Source organism: Diospyros lotus, chromosome 13 (assembly GCF_014633365.1).
Source record: "Diospyros lotus cultivar Yz01 chromosome 13, ASM1463336v1, whole genome shotgun sequence".
In the NCBI taxonomy this organism is placed as follows: Eukaryota; Viridiplantae; Streptophyta; class Magnoliopsida; order Ericales; family Ebenaceae; genus Diospyros; species Diospyros lotus.
In genome coordinates this window covers 32772424-32791023 of record NC_068350.1, presented here as the reverse complement: position 1 = coordinate 32791023, position 18600 = coordinate 32772424, and the positions used below count along the sequence as shown (strand labels likewise).

General features: G+C 31.3%; 1 protein-coding gene across 1 annotated transcript; it reads left to right on the top strand.

Moving 5' to 3' along the window:
- The first annotated feature begins 15671 nt into the window (after positions 1-15671).
- On the top strand, positions 15672-17195 carry LOC127788852 (peroxidase 57-like). Its single transcript, XM_052317501.1, has 2 exons — positions 15672-16009; positions 16291-17195. Exons 1-2 carry the CDS (start codon positions 15794-15796, stop codon positions 17044-17046), a joined length of 972 nt encoding a protein of 323 aa, XP_052173461.1. The 5' UTR covers positions 15672-15793; the 3' UTR covers positions 17047-17195.
- Positions 17196-18600: the final 1405 nt, after the last annotated feature.

Sequence of the window (18600 nt, the reverse complement as noted above, 5' to 3'; positions counted from 1 at the left end):
TATCAAATCTCATTTTAGCCCTTTACTTGATACCCCTGATCTTCCCTACACCATCACTAAGACCCATAAGATTAGTACTTCTCATTTCACCCTTGAAGCACCCAAAAAATTACCGTTTTGACCTCCTTCGGGCAAATTTAGAAAATTGCACTTAGGCTCGATTGATTGTTTTGACCTTAAAACCATTCATTTCAACCCAAAATCGCTTAAGGGTTGTTCTACACATAAAATATTGGTCCTTGACATGCTCCGTTAACTTCCCGGACGTCTCTTACGTCAATTCAGTTTCCTCAGCCTGGTCAATAATTGTACCGAAAACTGTTCCTGATCTAATTTTTTTCATCACTAAAAATCATAACTTAAATCACTAGTCGATACTATACCATTTTTCTTGGCTATCTAGGGTCCAGGGTACTTCCTCTGACTAATTCGGTCGTCCAAAGCTGCGTTAGTGTACCCTATAGCCTTACTTTTTCAAAAATTCCATTTATGACCTTCATTAAATACCGTTCTTATCCTCAAATCATTCCCGGGTATTATAAATCTGTCTTGCTCTTGCCCTCGCCCTTACCCTTTCGCCTCTGTTAATCGAAACCCTAAACACTATGACAAGTCACTATTTAAAAACAAATTAATAATAATAATAAATAAATAATAAAAAAATTCAAAACAACTAGAAGATCATGTCAGGACCCGGTTCTCAATGCGGTGCCTACAAAGTATTAAGAAGAAAATGTACCCAATCATGCGTCTTTACCCCTTTCTTCTGCCATGAAAAAGGACTTACTGATTTTGCAGCTATCCATAAGGTTTTTGGTGCCAGTAATACCTCAAAGCTCCTAACCCAGCTTCCAGTTAATGACTGTTATGGGGCTGTTGCTACACTCTTGTATGAAGCTCAAGCTAAGCTTCAAGACCCTATTTTTAGCTGTGTATCCTACATTTTTGCCCTCTAACAACAGGTCGTCAATCTTCAATTTCATCTAACTTTATTGGAGGAATTACTATTTTCAAACTCTTATGCAAACCCTCTCAATATTCAAAATTGGTTTCACCCAAAAACCAATTCAAACCCATATTATGTAAATGGATCTTTCCTCGTGGATAATCCAAACCCTACTTGAAATTTTGAAAACCCAATCATCCAAAAAGAAAATGTATCGTTTCCTTATTTCCAAGAGGTTAGTTCGCAACCTTACTCCAATTAAAACTAGCAGCAGCTAGTGGCCATTCCCAGGTGATATTGATGAACTTGGATCCGTCGTGTTCGGCAGCCATCATCAGTACTAAGCATCGACGAAATCCAAAACTATCAACATAGGTGACTTAGATTACTGCTTTGTAGATTCTGTAATGCTACTATACCCCTTGACTATTTTATGATTATTTTCTTTGTAGATATATTCTATGTTGTGTAATCTTGGATCTATGGTTGGAATGTTTAGCGTTAAATTCCATGATGGGTATGATGTACTATTTTTGGTAGTTAACGTTGCATCTATATTTTCAGTATTCTTTATTCATTATCCATCATATTGTGGATTATGCTTGGTACATGTCTCTCATGGACTGTATAGTTTAAATCTTTATTTTCTTCATTAACAATGTTTTTTTTTTATTATTATGACAAAAAATGAGAGAAGAATAAGATGTTATGAGATGAGAGATTATATGTATGAGAGTGTGAATTGTATATTATTTTTGTATGGAGGAGAAAAATGTATTATGATATTTTTTTCGTGTATGTGAGGAAATAGTATATCTGAGAGATAGGACATCAAGCAAGTGCAATCAAGGCAATCAGATTTGGTAATCAGGTTTGGTATTTAAAACTCTTAAAAATTATTTTATCTATTAAGTTATATCCAAAACATTTTCATGCTATTAGTATTTTTGAAAGGGAAAGCTCATAGTATAAAATTAAGGGAGAGTTCAAAAATATTTTATCACATTAATCACCTCATAAATCATGTTTTTTGTCATCATAAAAAATGGAGAGAATGTTGAGCCAACTTGCTCATATTAATTAAGTTTTGATGATTAATAAAAATATTTTTATGATATAAATATTTTCTCTTATTCATGTCAAAAATAAATTTATTTTGAATTAAAATAGAATTATTTTTAGACATGTTTTATTGTTTTAATTATTTATGTCTCAAAAACTTATATTTGAATTTTCAAATTTTGAATTAAAGAAAAATTATTTTTAGACATGTTTTCTTTTATTCATACAAAAAATAAATTTATTTTGAATTAAAGGAGATTGCTTTTAGACATATTTTCTTGTTTTAATCATTTATGTCTCAAAAGCTTATATTTGAATCTTCAAATCTTGATTTCTTGTGCAAAAAGTAAATTTATTTTGAATTAAAGGTGAGACATATTTTCTTATTGTTTGAGAAAGCCTAAACATTTTTTTAATTTCAAACTTTATATTAACCATTTTTTTAGTAGCTAAAATGCTTATAAATAGCCCCCTCCCCCCCCCCCCCAAACTCATTTTTTAAGCATCCAAGTACTTTCATTGCATATCCAAAGCTCCCGAAAGCTCTCAAACGCTCTCAAGTAAAACATCCAAGCAATTCAAAATTCTCAAAGTATTATTGCACATCCACCGAAGAGTCATAAGGCAAGAGGAGAAAAGTTATTCAAGTCTTCTACTACAAATCCGAACTTCTCTATTTGAAGTAACAGATTTATTTATTTATTTAACTATTATTGCCTTATATAATTTGTTCTTAATTGTTTATTTGTGTCCAAGTGTGGGAAAATTATTTATAAATATTTAAATTATTATTGAGGGTTGTATAGGTTTCCTAGATCTGTTAAAATCTAGGTGAATCTAATTTTCAAGGTAAGCTAGGGAGAAAACCTTAGTGTAGTGGTTGCCTAGAACCCATTGTAATCTAGGTGTGTATCTAGTTTTCAATGTGAGCTAGTGTGGAAACCTTGGTGATTTTGATTTAGTGGAACTCCAAGTGTGGTTAGATCTTGAGAGAGTGGATTAGTTGTGTGTGGAAACACCAAACCACTATAAATTATGTTGTGCTTTATATTATTTATTTTTCTTATATCTTATGGTTTACATTTATTATTAATCTCAAATATAATTTAGTATATTTATCAAATATATATTTTTCAATAAAATCATTAATCAAGAATATTTATTAAAATTGAAAAAAAAATTAATCACTCAATTCACCCCCCCTCTTGAGTGGTCATACCCGAAGGGACCAACAATAATTCCTTTAGTTTATGCATATTCCTTCTATTTTGTCATATATCATGTCGTTTTGGTGACTATGGCTAGTTGTTGAGACATCATAGGGGATCCCATGCTCTTGTAGTGAACCTAGATCTCATGCTCTTGTGGTAAGTTACCATGATGATTGCGGGGTGATTGCAACACCCTAACTTTGCACACATATGTTCTTCTTTCATGAACCATTTCACTTAGACATTATTGTCTAACTTAGGTGTTTCATACCTCTGGGATATTCAACATCCCAGATATAACAAAAGTGTCAAGTGCTATAAGTGCAAGCTCGAGCAAGTGGCGAGGAGGTGGTGGATGTTTTGTTTAAGCATTCTTGAAACGTTTTATATGATTTTATAGCACGACTGTTGTATTATAAATAGCAACTACGATACTTAGATTACAAAATGCATGGATGTATGTATAAAGCTTATGTAACTCTATAAGGGTGTGAGATGTATATTTGGAATTTTGAGAGACAGGATAGTTGCTATGAGAGTGCTTATGTGTGTTTATTCTATGGACTTGACCTAAGGTGACATTATAGAAATGGTAGCTATTTTAGCATTTCAGGTTTGATCCTTACTTCCGCTGACAAAGGATTTTCAATAACACCCAAGGTTGTTTTTAGCATATAATGAATATCTTATTGCTTCATTGTGTAATTGAAAAGTGGGGCGTTACATAGATACGAACCAAAACTACACCACATGGAATACCACCCAAAATCACACAAAGTTCATTATAGTGGATATCTTCAGCCGCACTTAAAGCATAGCCAATAACCCCACCATCATCTAAACCCATCCATCTAAAAATTGTACGCATCTTAACCTACTACAATGAAAATCAATATATTCCGATCCAATAATAGAATATCATACTTCAAAATGGTCAATACGAAGATTGGATAACCCTAAATAATGCCAAGCGATCCGTAAACAAAATTTCGATTCAAAATAAACTAAAATACCATATCTGGGCCAAATCTAGACAAAAAAAATAGATCTGGATCTGTTAATTTGGCTTATCAAATTTAAAGCAGGTCAAATCTTGGCAGGTTGGGTTGACCCAAATCTAGGTGTGTTTAGAATAGCCAACAATGGCTGAAGTACCTAGCAGTTGCAACAATGGATGGAGGCTAGATCGATGGAAAGGCGATCACGAATGCCAGAGGCAACGAACGAAGATGCAAAGCTTGAGAAGAACGTCATCGAGAGGCTGTCGATGGACAACGAGAACGACGCTAAATGAGAAGTTAAAACATTGTGGATGGCTGTCACATTGCAGAAGAGAGGCAACCAGAGCAAGTCGATGGTGAGGTGATGAAAGTCTTTGGGTGTAGTCGAATCTGATAGAGAAAGCGAATGGAAATCTACAATATCAATTGGTAGCTTTGAAGACGATCGAACAAAAGGGAAATTAGAAGTGATTGCTGATGGTCCTTCGTATCCTCTAGAGGCTATGATCAGAAATGACGAGCAAGTCGAATGGTGACAGTAGTGGTCAAACTGTGATGGCGACGATTGGGCGTCAATGGCGATAGTGGCGGCGACTAATGTTGGTGACGGTGTCTAGGGTTGGACAACCTATTCTAGCTCAAAGGTAACAAAGATGTGCATATTCAATGGCTAAAATCTATCAAACGTTGATGATTTGATCCAACGGCTCTAATACCACTTTGTTACGAAATTGGATCGACAACAAACAACAATCAAACCAATCAACCACACAAGAACACATAATTTTACGTAGAAAACCCAAATCGAGAAAAATCACAAGAAGAAATAACAAAAATGCCACTAAGCAAATAACTGTTACAATAAAAGTGATATTGCTACAACTAATTCTAGAGTATTGAACACCTATTTATAAACCTAAAATCATCTATAGATGTACATAGGAAATCATATCCTAATCATAAGATGATTCGTGATGATATACCTTCGGATGAGATGAATCCTACTTAAAATTGAATTTGACTAATATTCTAATCACAATTAAATTTGAAGTCATAATCACGATCAAATTAAAAGTCACAATCTCAGTCAAATTGAATTTTGGGTCACAATTGTAACGTTAAGTAATTTAAAAGACACTTATTTATCATCTTATATATTTTGATTACTGATATGAATCTTTTTTTTGTAGTTCACACAGGCAAAGAACACTCAATAGGCTGAGCATCAAATCCTTAAATAAATGACAAGATCATCTTCTCCCAAGTACTAGGGTTAAAGCTATTTGGATGTGTTAGAGGTAAAGGACTTGGAGTTACTCCTACTGCTTTTTTGGCCATGGAATGGATAAGTACCATCACTCGCTGTAGAAGAGGGTCAAGCGCAAGATTTGGCCAAGATTGATCAGACATTGCAAAGGGTGGTCAAGGAGGTGGCACTTTTTGGTGTATGCCTTGAGAACCATGCATCTAGAGATGATGTCAACGACAAGGTAAATTTTACTTTTAACTTCGAAAGATCTTTTACAAACTTAGTTATTTCTAACTAATCATCATATCCCTATAGGAGACAGATGAGCTTGATACAAAAAAGCATGCCCTTGAGATAGAATTCCATGATGATGAACTATATGAAAAGCATCAAGGTTAGGATCTTGTGGAGACAAGAAGAATCTTGTTGAATCTAAATATGACTTCAATCCTTAGGATTTGCAAATATTTGAAAGTTGGTGAATCAGTATATATGTTTATTCTCTATCACTTCAGATTGCTAGTAATAATCACTAGACACAATAACAACATTAAAACCTCTTCCACATATGTCTTCAAAACCTTCTCAATTAAGATTCATATTAAATGAAGTAATCCTAGTAACCTTGGATGCACAAAAGTGACTTTTAAAGATACATTAAACCCATGACTTTAGAGTATTGGGACTCTTCTAAGGCTGGGGCTTTGAGGATCTTACTACCACATGGTTGCTTAATGTCAACCAACTTGAAAGTAAACATGAAAATGTATCAATTATTGGTCCATCTTCACAATGAATGACTAGATATGTCCTCATTCACTAATGCTTTTGAAAAGCCAATTACAAGCATGTAGAAATTAACTTTGTTTTAGAAGAGAGATATGTTCAATGATATTTTACTTAAGGACTTGAACTTTTCCTTTAAAGCACATCTAATACAATATTTGTCTTAGTCAAAATCAAACAAAACATACCACACTTGCTTAGTTGATAATCTCAAAAAATATTACTTGCAAGTCATTAGGACATCTAGTTTTGTTAACTATACCAATTACCCATTACATTGCAAGGGTACATATGTATTATTAGGAAGATTCAAGATTTATTATTATTCACCCACATCCTATTATTTATATTATTAATTAATGTCTATTTATATTATTAGTTCACATGGGTATATATGCCAGACTTGCAAATTAAATCTTATTTTAGCGAGGATTGAGAAAGAGAAGAAGATTTGAATGATGTTGCAAATGCTAGAATCACTTTTTAGTGGTTGATTCCAAATTTTTTTGAAAAATATTTTGGTTTAAAGACAAACTATAACCTTACATGAATATATATTTTGTACTTTCTGGGTGTAGGTAAAGAAATATAGCAGTGACAATGTGAAGTTATTTTAAGATGTATAGGCTGCTTTTTTTTTGGGGGGGGGGGGGAAACAGTCGCAACGTTGTAAATGCATTTATTGTAGAACTGTAGGCTTATATTCAAATATAGGAGCATACTGATGGGTCAAAATATATACCTTTGCATACATTGAATCTAGTTGTTTTTGGTGATTTGGACACTCTAGGGTTATGTTCTTTCTTTAATTTTTTCTGTTGATCCGTTAAAACATGTGTACATGTTATGAAATAATAAGGTGTATGTTGAATGTTAGATCACTGTCAGTGCCAAACTTTTTAAAAATACTCAATGGATTTTTTTTTTCGAGTTTTTATTGGTATTGTTGTCGAAATACAATAATAAATTTATTTAATTGAAAACGTTATCGTCAAACAGTTTAAATCTACAAGAAAGAAACAGTTTGAGAGCGCGGAGAGATCTCTGTGCAAATACTCCAATAATGTTGAACTTAGTCACTGAAGATTATAAAAACTGTATTGAAACTAGTATTAGAGGTGTACCTTTTTAGAAATGAGTGTTTACTTATTTATAGAGGGTTATGGAATAATTTTAACTAATTGGGGATTATGATTCTTATAAATAAAGTCTATTTTGTTGTTCTGAAAATTGTTAGAATTAAGATTCTTATATTTTAAAACCTATTAAGATTAGAATTCTTATAGATAATATTTATCTCAATATTCTAAAATCATTTTAGAATTAGAATTCTTTATGAATAATTATTTATACTTTTCTTGAAATATTCAGAGAAATTTTTTAATATCAGAATTATTTAATTTGCGTGTTGCACGAACCCTTTGGTTATGAAAAAATTTATATCTTTTAGCCCAAAAAAATATTTTAGCTTTTTAATTTATTTATTTTTTTTATCTTTTAACAAGTTTTTGCCAATTACGCAACAATCGGAATCCCAGTGTTTACAAACCCGAATGATGTGTATGCTGGCAGGTGCAATGCCATCGTTTCTTCAAGGTCCTTTACTAGCGTTTTCAATCTCCTTGGTGGATTTCTAGCGAACTGGCATTTCAAAAGTACATGTTTATTTACCAGTTTACTAGCGTTTTGAAACCTCCACAATCGTGCAATTCTAGCATTTATTTTCCTATATTGTGGCCATCTTGAACCCATGAACTTGTACATTTTTGACATTTTAGTCTATTATTAGGGTTTGGGAAAATGACCTTCTTCGAGTGTAACATTAACGATGCTTTTTCATCATCGAGAAAAAAAATACGACGCTATAAAATTTGAGTAATGCTATTTATTTCTAGTAAAAATAAACAACGGTAATGTAACAATTTATGTGGAAAGAAAATGTGTAGAGTAATACTATTTAAATTTTTATTATTGGGCGCCCTTTCATTTCCTCCAATTAACATTATTTCTCACATCCTTTTTTATATGGACTGTTACATTACAGTTGTTTATTTCTACAGGAGATGAATAGCATTACGCATAAGATTTTTAGCATCTTTGTATTGCAATAATGATGTTTACAAGCCCTAAGAATCTTCTAGGAAGCTGCTAGTTTCCCCACTAAACGTCCTTTGTGATAAATGTCGTGTCCTAAGATACTATGAATATTTATTAAAATGCTAATAACCCCTGAAAAATATTTTAAATTCTCCTTCACGTTTCTAAACGCCAAATAACCTTTTCTGGCATTGACTTCAACTAGGATTTTAGTTAAACGTCTTAACAAAGAACACAATTCTTGACATTTTTAAAAAAAAAATAATATTACTTGTGACGCCTCCTCCTTATAGAAGAAGATTAAGAAGAATGTGTGTCATTGTTCTTTCTGCTTAATATCTCCTTTAATAAAGATACGACGCATATCATGATTCCTAATATTATTTTTTAAAAAAATTATCTCAACATTTTATAACGTCAAAAAAATTCTTATTTTTTTGTAGTGACTCACTCGTTAAGTCTATTCAACTTTTAATATATGTATATACAAACTTCAGCATAACTATTTCTTTTACTAATAATTAAACTAACCCATAAAGGGTGAGTTAATATCATTTTAGAACTTAAACTATAATAAAAGTTGAAAAAAAAAAAGAAAAAAGAATCGAAATCCATCAATTTGTCACGTTCGGATAATTGCTTACCAAAAACATGTGATTGGCCACTAGTGATTTTATACCCACGGAATTTAATAGTACGAAAGCGTGTAAATTTTCTCCCTACGTCTGACGTTGACAAAGACCTGCCAGCTGGCCACTCCACCAACCATGCACGTGACACGTCATCGTCGCATCGCCCCGTGATGCATTTTTGACTAACTATCGGCTGGCCGATTACTATATTCGCGAGTTAGGCGTATGCACAGTCAGCTTAAAATTGATAAAGATTCCCAACAAACGCAATAATTAATCTAAATCTTGCAATAGTCACTCATCTCATTTCGGACCATATTATTGGTATATTAGAATTATATTTTAAATTATATAATATATATAAAATGATAAAAATATTTCTCCCACATTACCTAATAAAAATATTTATTAAGTTCAATTTGATCAATTTTTTAACTAATATTATTAGTATTTCAAATTTTAACCAAATAAATGGAATTGAATGAATAATCATATATTTTACAAAAATAGCAATAAATTTTAGATTATTTATAAATTTTTTAAGTAAAAAAAATATGTATAAATAGAGAAAAATCGTTTGTACAAAACACAAATCAGGACATACCCTAATATACAATATCATATAAGAGAAACACATACTCGAGATCCTCACAAGAGTGGATTTAAACAACATATTAGAAACAAAGGAGCTACATGAAATAAAAGGGTTATTTATAAAATTGTTATTATTAATATAAACTTAATTAGTTTGATGTTTATAATAATAATAATAATTCCACTTCTTAAAATGCTTAATTTTCTTAACATTATTTAGTACTTGTCATAAAATAAGCTTTTAACTACAAAAATTAAGAAATTAAGACTACGTTCTCGATCACTTAGTGATTTTCAGGTCATATTTTTAGTTTTCAGTTTTTTAAAACAATAAAAATGTTTTTACTTCGTCATTCTTAAAAATGAATTTTCACAAACAAGAAAAAAATTTATAAAGAAAAAGGGAAAAAATGTTGTTTTGATTGTTTTCCGCCAAAACAATCTCTAAGTCCAAAACATGAAAAACACAATTAATTTTTCATGTTTTGACTCTAAAAAAGAAAAGGGAAAAAAAGAAAAGAAGAAAAAAAAAATATTCTTTAATTTAAAAAATAAAATTATATATTTATTTAAAATTTTAAAAATATAAGATATCTATATTATAATTAAAAATATAAGATAACATATAGTATATTATTAAGTATATTACACATATTATGTATAATAATATTTAATATAAATATTGCCCAGAAAAATATCCAAGAGATAGGTGAATTGGATTTTTTAAAAATTAATAATTTTAACTCTTTTAAAAATTCTTAAATTTGTGATTTTAATATTTGGTGATTGTAGTAGGATTGATAACAATAAAATCACACAATCACAAAAAATAAGAGAAATTTATAGAGATTCGGCTCTAAAAGAGTCTAATCCTTTCTCTCAAGACTTAGTTGGAGGTTCCACTAGAGAGAATCAACACTAACTTTTAATTGAGCTAGAACTAATATACATTCCCTTGCCTAAGCAAAAGCTAATAGCATATATACTACTAGTACTAGCATATATAATCCCCTCACACAACAAATGAGTAAAAATAACAAACTTACAACTAAAGGCAATTACAAATAAATCGCTAATGATTAAGAATTCCACCAGCCAGCACATTTCCAGCACTTCGAACCTTCTCACTTTTGTTTGAATGCTCTATTAAAATTATTCACACTTGAGCATCTATACTTACCTTATATATATATACATCTTCCAAACACACTAGCTATTAAAGAAATGGTTAATATGAAGTTTGAAATTCAAAAAATGTTTAGACTTTCTCAAACAATAAGAAAACATGTCTCACATTGAATTCAAAATAAATTTACTTTTTACATAAAAAAATAATATTTAAAAATTCAAATATAAGTTTTTGAGATATAAATGATTAAAATAAGAAAACATGTCTAAAAGTAATTCTCCTTTAATTCAAAATAAATTTACTTTTTGTATGATAAAGAAATACATATATCGAGATATGAAAATTTAAACTAAGCTTTTGAGACATAAATGATTAAAACAAGAAAACATGTCTAAAAGAAACTCACATTTAATTCAAAATAAATTTATTTTTTGCATAAGAGAGAAATACATTTATAAAGATATAAAATTCAAACATAAGCTTTTGAGGTATAAATGATTAAAACAAAAAAATATGTTTAAAAAAAATTCATCTTTAATTCAAAATAAATTTACTCTTTGTACCCACTTTAAATTCAAAATAAATTTACTTTTTGTATGAGTAAAAAATATATTTATATCATAAATTTTTTTTATTAATCATCAAAATTTAATTAATATAAGCAAGTTAGCACAACAATAAATTATCACTAGATGTTAGTAATTTATTAATCAAATTTATTATTTTATTTTAATAGTAAAATTTTATTGAAAATACTTAATTTTATAATTTAATAATCAAATTCATTGAATAAAATATCATAAAATAATTTTTCTTAAAATTCTAAGGTAAACGCTTTTTTTACTTTTTTATTTTAAGAAATAATTTTTTAAAATGATAAAAGAATATGTTTTTAATTTTTAAAAAATAAATTATCAAAATAAAAAATTAAAAATAAATTTAAAACTCAAAACTAAAAATTAAAAACGAATGCGGACTAAGTTGTTTTTTTCTATAATATTCGTGTTATGATAATGGGCTTTACAATTAGTATTAAGAGTTTAGTATAGCAGCCTTAATAATTCTATGAGAACAGTTGTTTATATTAAACAATCTTTGGAGCTTTATCCATCTGTTTTGAACTTTAATACTTTAGTCAAAAAGCTTTTGGTGTTACAGCTGGATCATACTAGCTAGCGACACCACCCGTGGCCCTGAACCCACCATATCTAGAATGCAAATCAATTATATATGGTCAACTATGCGTCACATTTTTGTGATTAAGAAGTATTTTTTTAATCGGTGTCTCCCTCAACGTTACTAAAGTATTAGAGTCCGTCACTTTTTTAGAATTTTTTTTTTTTTCACAAAGTTTAATTTCATTAGTCTTATTTTAGTTGTGAGTTGTTTTGCTACAAACTTTCTCAATGTAGAATCAAGTGCTAAATTTGCCCTTATATTTTGCCATTAAGGGTGCCAATTAAGTATTTCTATTTTTAAACTAAGGTAACTCTCATCTTTTTGTTATTTTTAGGTCATTTTCAATTTTTAGCTTTCAAAATAGTAAAAAAGTGTTTATTTTTATATTTTCAAAAATATATATTCGAAAACAAGAAAAAATTTTGTAAAAAAATTCAAAATAACAAAAAATCGTTTTAACTGTTTTTATCATAAATACACTCAAAATTTTCAAAATGTGAAAAATACTACAGATAAAAAGAACGCGTTTTCAACAATTTCAAAACAGGCACTCAAAATATAAAATTGAAAATAAATTCAAAACTTAAAAATAAAAACTAAAACACGAACATCCCATTAGCCTTTCGCATGTATTGAGGTTTAAATTACATCGAACGTTATTTATAGTTTGTCAAAATATAAAAGGGTGAAGTATTAAATTGACTTAAGCCTCTTAATTTTAAAAAAAGGCTATGTTAGCCCTTCACCTAGATAGTGTTTAAACGGTGTCCAATGTTATTTATAGCCTTTCGAAGGATGTTTAGGTATTAAGAGAGGTATGCGAATTAACCAACCTCTTAAAAATAAATTTGAATGTAGAGAAATTGACTAACACTATACCAACACATCGACAATAATGTTAATTTCTTACCCTCAATCCCTAAATTGTGCTCCCCTAACTTTCCATCCATCATACTTGCAATCACACATCACATTCACAAAGACTATCACTCGATCGAATTGATCGTTATTGGAAGAATTCTGATTTGGGGCTCAGTGTATACATCCATTGAATGTTGTTGGATGCCTTTAAATGCCATTTCTATGAAAGGGTAATGTGGCCCTTAGCTTAATAATAGTTCAGCTTAATTGACGCTTTTGAAAGGATATAGGGATAACTTGGCAAGTTGGGCTAAAGTATATATATTTAATCATCACAATTAGATCTTATTTCTATTAAAAATAAACCCTTCATATCATTAAATTATAGCGTAAGGAGACCCTATGGTTTAAAAATTTCAATAAAGGTGTGCATGATTTTCTTTTATTGCACAAAATCCCCCTAAGTCAAAAGCCCTATTTGGATCCTAGTGTTTGTGACCTTCTTCACACCAACCCTTTATGAGTTAAATTTTTTTAATTCAAATCTAACACAATAATAACTTATTTGAAATATTGACTTAATTTATAGGGGGTTTGTGTTTAAAAAAAAAACTATAAGGACCTTTAAAGATATTTTTAAATTATAAAAATATCTAATTGCAAATAGTCCAAACTAATAGAGGTATGGGTGTAGTTTATCCAAAATAATCTACAAGCTTTACAAGATTAAAAAATAAGATAAATTGCAGACACATCCCTTGTAGTTTGACTTATTTGCGAATACACCCTTTGTACTTTAAAATTAGTTTTGAAAGTCTGTTCTTTCAATTCTTTGCGCACATTCTTTCCTTTGCCAACTTTAAAATTTAACATTGTCTAGCTACTTGATTTTTCAAAATGACATGATTTTGAATGAGAAAATAATTAAAAATTTAAAATAAATTTAACTAAAATAAAAAATTAAAAATTAACTTAAAATAGAGAAAAAAAAAAAAAGAAAAAACAAGCTGCTGAATTGGGACTGTCACTATGAGTGGTGGTGTTTGTTGGAAACTAATAGTTCTATCGTCATTCTTTTCGATAATTCAATGAAATCAGCAAAAATAATTGTATTATCTAGAACATCATTTTTCATCTCTCTCTCTCTCTCTCTATATATATATATATATATTTCTCTCGTCGCTAAATCCACATTCGTTGATGCGTCTTAATGTTCGGTACTACCCTTCCTTTAGTCATCATTTTCTCCATATTTAGTTTTCAATCTTTGTCATTTCGACTATTAATGTCACATTTCCTCATTGGCAAAAACCATAGTTGCGATTTGATGTGCTTTGGATAGTATGAGGTAGAGAGGGAGTAAAGGAGAGAAGATCTTTGTTTGCGAAACCCTAGTAACCATTTACAACAATTTGTGGATTTGTATGTCACTAGCACTATCTCAAAAACTTTTGTTTTACAACTCTCTTCTATTAAGAAGACCAAATCATTAATGCTAGAGATAACCAACACTAGTAACAATGAATCAAAAGAAATCAACGACATTGGAGACATTGGAGATAAAGAAGAACTAGCAACAACAAACAATGATTCTTTTTCCTTGATTTGTCTTTTTCTTATTCTTTTCTCTTTCTTACATTGATTATAGAGAACGCATCGATTGATGGGTTCATTGGCAATGGGTTCTTCACCAACAATAGACAAACTCATTTTTCCTAATTTTTTTGTTTTTATTTTTAGTTAAATTTAATTTTTAGTTCTTTTTTTAACTTAAAACTACGTCGTTTTTATATAAAGTAAACTAAGTTACCTTTTAAGGTTGGCGGAGATGGTGTGTGCATAAAAAATTTAAAAAATGTGGGACTTTCCCAACCAATTTTAAAATACAAGGGGATGCCTTCACAATTGATTTAATTATAGAGTATATATGCAATTTATTATAAAAAAATATGTAGTAACGTCATATCTTCCTATGTCAAGAGAAGCCTAGATCAACTGTCGCTCCTACTGTCACCTCGGTTGTCCTACCAATGAAAATAAACCACCTCATTAAATTTATACACATCGTTAAATAGTGATTATCCTAAACTAATGGTAAAAAACTTAACATTCTTCTTTCAAAATTCATTCTGTAATTAATAGGAAAAAACTCATCTCTTCCAGACAAAGAGATGAGTATTTTTTAGACAGCTAGAATATTTCTCGATAGAATATTTTCAAACAAAATAGATGAGTTTTTTCATCTAGAAGAGATAAATTTTTTCTTGTTAATTAATTGTAGGATGAATTTTGAAAGAACAACCTTAAGTTTTTTGCTCTTAATTTGAACTAATTACAATTTGATGATGTATATAAATTTAATGAGGTGACGTATTTTCATTAGTGTGATAGCAAGGGGACACGGGAGGAGATAGTAGATCTGGGCTTGTCTCGTGAAAGAGATAGTACATTGTGTCTTATTCTTATTTTATAACTAAATTATTTACACAACTCGATCACATATAACTCTACAATAGACACTTAAAATGGGTTTGAAAATCAAGCAAATATGGGTGACCAATAATCTTCTTGATCTTTTTATCCTTCACCAACCATTAATGCAAGTACTTGTTTATTCTTCCCAAATTAAGTAGAAAAGAACAAAGTTTGCCCTCTCTATCCATCTCCAGATCAAACTACTACTTCTTTATTCTTTTATATATATATATATATATCCTCTCTCTCTCTCTCTCTCTCCGGTGTGCTCTCAATCAACGCGTCTACAACTTTGTCGCCTTCCATCATTTTATAATGCCGAGATTCCCCCTCTTACCCATATATATTTCTTCTTCAAATCTATGTTCCCACGGCGAACTTTGACCTCCTGCCCGCAGCCCACCACCCCACCACGTCCCCCTTCTTTCCTCTATAAATACACATGCACACACTTAGGCAAATCCATCGACCTACACTTGCACTTCATTCCCAATAATTAGTTCCAATAGTTAGCTAAAGAAGAAGGAGACGTATATATATATATATATATATAGCTAAGTAAGTAGCGAAGATGTCTTCGTCGCTAATATCATTGCTTGTGATCATCGGCCTCCTTGTCGTCGTCGTCATCCCGACCGTCGCCGGCCAACTCCGAGTTGGTTTCTACAACGCTAGCTGCCCGAGCGCAGAGCTGATTATCCAACAAGTGGTGCAGAAGCGCTTCGCCTCTGACCCCTCCATCACCGCCGCCTTGCTTCGCATGCACTTCCATGACTGCTTCGTCAAGGTAACACACACACGCACACATGATTCATTACCATGAATCAATCTTAGTATTAGGACCAACTAACCCATATTCATGATGTGCATGATGTTGCTTAAGATCATTATTATGCTTACTACAAGCCTTTTAATGAAGTGATGAAGTATATATGGTGGCCATGCATATATTTCATGTCATACTCAAAAATCTTTTAATTATCAAGTTTGTTATTTTAATTAGTTTAGTTCTTTTTAAATAAATGAAGAATTATATTCTAATTGTGTTTGGGTGGTGAACCATGGCAGGGCTGTGATGCATCCATACTGATAGACTCGACGCAGAGCAAGTCCTCCGAGAAAGACGCCGGACCAAACCTCACTGTCCGGGAATTCGACCTCATCGATGACGCCAAGACCAACCTCGAGGCCGCCTGCCCCGGAACCGTCTCCTGCGCCGATATCATAACATTGGCCACTCGAGACTCTGTCGCTCTCGCCGGAGGACCCAGCTACAACGTCCCAACCGGCCGCCGCGACGGCCTCGTTTCCGACCCCAGCCTTGTACGGTTGCCCGGTCCAGATCTCACTGTTCCACAGGCTTTACGATTCTTCACGGCCAAACGCCTCAACCTCAACGACATGGTGACTCTTCTGGGCGGCCATAGCGTCGGAGTTGCACACTGTAATTTCTTCCAGGACCGACTCTCGAATTTTCGAGGTACCGGAAAGCCTGATCCGGACATGGATCCGGCTCTTGTTTCAGAGCTCCAGCAAACTTGTGGAAAGCAGTCGACCGCGTTTTTGGATCAGAACACGAGCTTCGTTCTCGACAACCAGTTTTACAACCAAGTCCTTTTGAAGAGAGGAGTGATGCGGATTGATCAGGAGCTTACCTTGAATAAAGCCAGCGCTCCTATTGTGTCAGGGTTTGCATCCAATGCTGGTGGATTCCAACAGCGTTTTGCGGCGGCGATGGTGAAAATGGGGAGCATTGAAGTGCTTGTTGGCAGCGCCGGAGAGATCAGAAACAACTGCAGAGTTTTCAATCCAACCAAGCAATAGAAACCAATCGAGGGGCGGCCTGTAAGAAGATTATGAGTTGCCCCCAAAGGATATATAGGATATTATTATTACCATCTCCTCATCTTCTTCTGCTCAGCCACGTTATGTCCCAAAAAGGACAAAATAATTAACATTGTCCCTTCTCTTTAGTGTTTTTTAGACCATTTTCATGAACCAGTTATACAAGGCCCATTTGATTTGATTAGATTAATAATTTGTAGTTGTCAAGTGGTGGTTTTCTTCTTCTTTTTTTCATTTCCTTTTGTTGGTTAAAGATAAGCTTAGATCCATAGATGTGTGGATCCTACCCAACTCTTTACTCCATTTCAGACATATATAATGCAATTAGTAACCCCATTCAAGTGATTCATAGAGTTGGGCAACATTCACCCTAATTAAGTTGGGTTCAATGCATGCTAGCTATCTTGTTAAATTTCCATAACAAAGTCATTAGCTTCCTCCCTTGAACTTGAATATTGGCATACCATAGGGACCTTAGCGGAGTAACATCCAAAACTCACGGGTCTCGAACTCACGGGTCACTTGCAATGCTACCACTTGCACTAGGCTGTCAAGTGATACTTTTTAATTTGGGTAAATTTCACTTAGAACCCTATGATTTGAATTATGGTTCACTTTTAGCACTTTATGTTCTTATATTTTACTATTTTTCAAATATCCCCTTGTTTAAGTAAAAAATCCCATTGGGTCCATACACCCTTTATCATTTTATTTTTGGTATTTTGGGCAGCTCTGAGTTATTTTAATGTTGAGGTAACTTTTCAAATTCTAATTTGATTGAAATTGTGTTGTTTCATCTAATAAGACTAATTTGATAATGATTCCAATTATGAGATTCAAATAAGTTTGACAAATTTAATCTTGCTATGATTGTGATTTCAAGCCTATAAATAAGCAATCTTGATTTAGTGTTTGATAGATCACTCCTAATAATTTATAAAAAGATATATTTAAATTATTGCCATTGTATGTCACGTGTGTTTCATAACTTGATAATCAAAATATGAGGTATGTTTGTTTATTTTAGTTAGTAAATTATTTTCTTGTGATGGGCTATGTCGACTATATTAATTAATTTTTTTTATTTGTCTTTATTTTTTCATTTGATATGTGTCTATTTTTCTCAACTTACATGTTTGGATCCTAGTGTTTGGGTTTGTTTGTTGGTGAGATCAATTTTTTTTTTCCCTAGAAATCTTAGGTTGTGTTATTTTTACTTTTCAATTTTCAGTTTTGATTTTTGAATTCATTTTCAGTTTTCTGTTTTGATAGTCTGTTTTTAGAAAATTAAAAACACGTTCTCTTTATTATTTTAAAAAACTATTTTTCAAAACAGAAAATTAGAAAACGTGTTCTTTTTGAAATTTGAAAATAAATTTTTAATGATATTTTATTCACTAAATTTTATTATTCAGTAAATTAAAAATATTAAATGTTATTAGATTATTAAAAAATATATACATTTTAAATTTAATGAATTTTATAATATTTTTTCTGATTACAATAATAAAATATGAATAAATAATTAACTAA